The sequence below is a fragment of the Lipotes vexillifer genome, unplaced genomic scaffold (genome assembly GCF_000442215.2).
Source record: "Lipotes vexillifer unplaced genomic scaffold, Lipotes_vexillifer_v1.1 scaffold4, whole genome shotgun sequence".
Classification (NCBI taxonomy): domain Eukaryota; kingdom Metazoa; phylum Chordata; class Mammalia; order Artiodactyla; family Lipotidae; genus Lipotes; species Lipotes vexillifer.
The window spans coordinates 3,745,393-3,749,690 of record NW_006785876.1 but is presented as its reverse complement, the minus strand read 5'-3'; the positions used below and the strand labels follow the sequence as shown (position 1 = coordinate 3,749,690).

General features: G+C 54.2%; 1 protein-coding gene across 1 annotated transcript in view; it reads left to right on the top strand.

The window, feature by feature from the left end:
• Positions 1 to 225: 225 nt before the first annotated feature.
• CUNH6orf132 (chromosome unknown C6orf132 homolog) overlaps positions 226 to 4,298 on the top strand; it is a 25,938-nt gene continuing 21,865 nt past the window's right edge. Inside the window, 1 exon segment of the mRNA XM_007458316.1 lies at positions 226 to 370. Within this exon segment, the coding sequence (XP_007458378.1) occupies positions 226 to 370 (145 nt within the window).

The following is a 4,298-nucleotide window of genomic DNA, read 5'->3' as shown; positions in this document are numbered from 1 at the left end:
GGGGCGGGGCCGGGTCGCTGCCGCAGCCTCTTACCTGTCCAGGTAGCTCGCATTTCCCGGCGAGCGGCGGCGCCCGCAGCACCTGTCTCCCGGTGCGCGGGCGGGGAGGACGGCGCGGGGCATGGCCTGGTAGAGGCCGCTGGGGAGACGGTGAGGAGGCCAGTCCGGAGCAGGGCAGGAGGCGGAGGGACAGTCCTCCCCGGCGCCTACTCGGCCGGCGGCAGCATGAAAAAGAACCCGACGGTGCAGGGCACCTTCAGCAAACTCTTCGGGAAGAAGCACGCCAACCCTCCCGCCACCTCCCTCTACGCCACCAACCCCCCCTGGATTTTCACCCAGGAGGCCCCGGAGGAGGGGACCCGGGACTTCGGTGAGTGTGCCCGGGAGCTGGAGGGCGCAGGGCTGCCGGGCGGGCCCCCCACCCCGGGGTCGACCTCCCTCCTGGGACTCCGGGCGATCCGCGGCCTCCAGGGCGGGAGACGCGGCAGCGCAGAGGGGAAGGAACGCGTTTGAACCTGTGTGCTGGCCGGGCAGGAGCCTCCGGCGAGAGAGGTGCCTCTGGGAAAGGGAAGGAGGGGCCCCTCTCCACTGCGAGGTCGGAGACCTTTGCGGGGGTCCCCGCATCTGATCTTAGTCCCTCTTCCGAGGTGTTTATTTTCCCTCCTCTGTGGAAGTTATATTTGCGTTATTGTTGCCAGAAAGGCTTCCCGCGGTTTGCAGTGACCTCCCTCACCCTTCCCCCAGCAGTACTGTTGAGTACAAAGTGTTCCACTGGATCTGAGGGCTTGGGGGTGGTCCTTTCAACCCCCAACTCTTTCTGCTTCCTCCGTCCCCCCACCCCCAGTTCCCAGCCCAGCTTCTCCTGGCCCGGGGTCACAGGCAGAGAGGGAGCTGCTATCTGCGTGCCCACACACTTGGCTCTGCCCTGGGGAGGCCCAGGAAGAATCCACAGGAGCCACTGCTAGCAGGATACCAGCCTGTGCCAGACACCAAGTCACTTACTGGGGTCACAGGCTCTTGCCAGGTCAATCTGGGGCCCGGTTGCCTATGAGCTCAGAGGGAGAAGCCCCAGACCCGACAGGGGAGGCTGAGGAAGCCCCTCCTGACTGCCAAGGTGGTGTGTCTGCAGGCATCTGAAAACACCATGCCCACCCTGCCTTTGGGTTCTGCCTGTGGGTCACCTTATCACTGCATCTTTCTGCAGTTTGTACCCTATATAACTGAGGGGGAATCCAGGGGGTGGGGACAGGAATTCACTTCTTGTGTATGATCTGAGCTTCTGGGCCCAAGGAGGGTCACCCATCACTGCTTTACCTCACCTGCCTTCATTGTCACCCCATTACCTTCACTGACCTTTATGGCCACTGTGTGGGGACCCACAGAGGATGTTACAGCCTCAACCCCTGCTATTGGATTCACTTCAGCCCCCAAGTTGTCACAGTTGGGACACAGGCACCCTGACAGGAGCAGGGCAAACAAGACGTTGCCTCTCTCTGGCCCAAGGATCTCAGACCAGCTGGTGAACAGAGCTGACCGAATGCTGTTTAGCCCTTTCTGAGTCTTTGCTATAAAAGAGTAAGTGCAAAAGGAAGAGAGAGAGATGACCTCTGATTGGAACTAGCATGTGAGCTGAGAGGGAAGGGCACCCAGCATTGCGAGGGCAAACAGCAGGAGCAAAGCCTACGAGGGCCAGGGTGGCTTGGAGGCAGGGTTTAGGAACTTAACAAACACACATGTCCTGCCAAGTACAGCTCTGTGAGGCCTAAACGCCTCTCCTCGCCTGGGTCCCAAACATTTATTGACCCCTTCTTAGGTGCAAGGTACCGTTCTAAAGTCCTTGTGTTGTTGACTTGTTGAATCCTAGCCTATGATCCTATTTGACAGATGAGGCAACCAAGGCACAGCGAGGTTAAGTAACATGCCCAAGATCACACAGCTTTAAATGACGGAGCCAGGGTTTTCTCAAGTGTACAGTTCACTGATTTTTTTAGTAGACTTATCAAGTTGTGTAACCGTCAGTGCAATTCAGTTTTGGGACATTTCCATTACCCCACAGTTTCCCTCATGATGCACAGCCAATATTTGAACCCAGGCAGTGGGGCTCCAGAGACCACACTCTTAGCCGGCTTGCAGAGTGGACTTTGTGGAAGGTAATCAAGGGGGAATTTGACTGGAGGGGCATCTGCTTGAGAACACCTCCCCCCTCACCCCCCCCAACTCCTTCCCCAAGGGGATTGCCTTACACACTTCTGTACATTTTTGCCTTACATACTTCTCTACATTTTTGCCTGCACTGAACAGACTGCAGGTGGGGTTCAGTCCCTTCAGTAGAGAAATGCAGGTATGGTGCCCTGTCACCTCTAGCCAACTGCTGCCTCCACCAGCAGAGCTGGAGCCCAGGGAGTCACCTCCTCCCCTTCCCCAGGGCAGGGCTGAGTCTCCATCTGACTCAGCCTGGTTGCACCACATGGAGGGGTGGGAAGCAATGTGCACCCAGCAGGATGGCTCTCCAATGTTTCTGGGGTGTTCCTCAGGGTGCCAGTGGGTGTAGCAGAGGTCTTCCTTCTGAACAGGACATGTGCTCGGAGTTGGGGAGGGGAAGGACCAGTGTTGGGGATTCTGGGATGTGATGAAGATCCCAGACCTGTTTTGGAGTCCACCTCTGTCAGTAAGTGGGGGCCTAGCCACTCTCTGGGCCAGTTTTCTTCTTCTGTTAAATGGGGCTGGTGTCCAGACTGCTTACAGAATGACTGCTTGAGGTTGGTATATGGCAGTGCTTTGAAGAGTATTAAAAGGAAAAACACTAAAACAAGGATTGGCAAATTATGGCCCATGGCCTGTTTTTGTAAATAAAGTTTTATTAGAACACAGTCAGCCATGCCCATCATTTGCATATCGTCTGTGGTTGCTTTCATGCTACTAAGGGCAGAGTTGAGTCACAGCAGCAGAGACAGTATGGCTCACAAAGCCAAAAATATTTCCTAGCTGGCCCTTTACAGAAAAAAATCTGTTAACTCCTGCGTGATTTATTATTATCAGGGCATTTCCAACTCTGAGCACTTCCTGCTTCAGTTCCTGTAGCTGAGGCATGTAGAGGCCATGATAAGATCTCAAAGGGGTTGGGATTAGAGTTTCATAGGGTCCCTGAGTGTGTGACATTCTCTGAGATGCTGGCGGTATCCAGCCCTTGGAGAATAGCTGGTAGGATGGAGGGGGAGGAATCAGTGTGGGAGTATGTAAGGGAATTAAGGAGTAACCACTTGCTCTGTGGCTACAGTCACGTAAAAATCTGTTTGCACAAGGGTAGGCTGGGTGCAGCAGGTAAAATGCAAACAGTCAAGTGAAGGCGGTGACAGGTAAATTTTTCTTTACAGGATTTCCCTAACATTTATCCAGTAACTATTAGAAGGGCTTCACTTAATGCAATTGCAATCCTAATTAAGCCTCCTGTGAGCCCACACAAGGGTCTTAAAAGGCTGCACAATTGCTTTTAGAGTACGTGAGAAAGCAGAGATGTGGATCTTTACAAATCTCACGATAAAGGACTTGCTGCAGCCTGAGACAAGGCTGCCAGTCTCTCAGGACTCCTCCCTTGCCTCTTGGATTAGATGAGCCAAGCTTCTTTATCTACCACCACCCCACCCCACCAATAGGACCCCCTGATTGCTGGGGGCCCTTCTTTCTTGTTCCTCCAAAATGTAAATCACCTTCCTCCCAACCACCTAGAACACTTATTTAAAATGCAGATTCCAGGGGGCCCACCGGGGTACATGAAGTCAGAATCACTGGACTAGGACCCAGATTCTGGACTTTTCACCAGCTCCTCGGTGATTCTTTTATATGGGAATATTTGAGAATCCTGGGGTTTCCTTCCCCAGATGGAGCTGGGCCATTCTCTTTCCCCTGAGGACTTTTTGCAGTTCTGAATAAATGTATAGGGACTATCCCAGCTCCTTATCCAGGAGAACCCCAGTGCTCCCTAAGGTGGCTACTGGTTCTGGTATTCCTGATCCTGGGGTCCCCTGACCTGGTGTCTCAGGCCAGGCTAACAGGTAGGAAGCCATGAACCCCAGGGGCTGAGCACATATTTCTGGCCAGGGACAGGCTGGCAGCAGCCTACCGAAAGGAAAGCTGACCTGTGCATGGCAGGGGTGTGAAGGAGATTTTTGTTTACTCCCGTCCCCTGGAGGTGTGCTGTGGTTTGCTTGCAGCTACACACACACACACACACACACACACACACACACACACACACACACACACACACACACACACTCTCTCCTGCCCCACTATATACC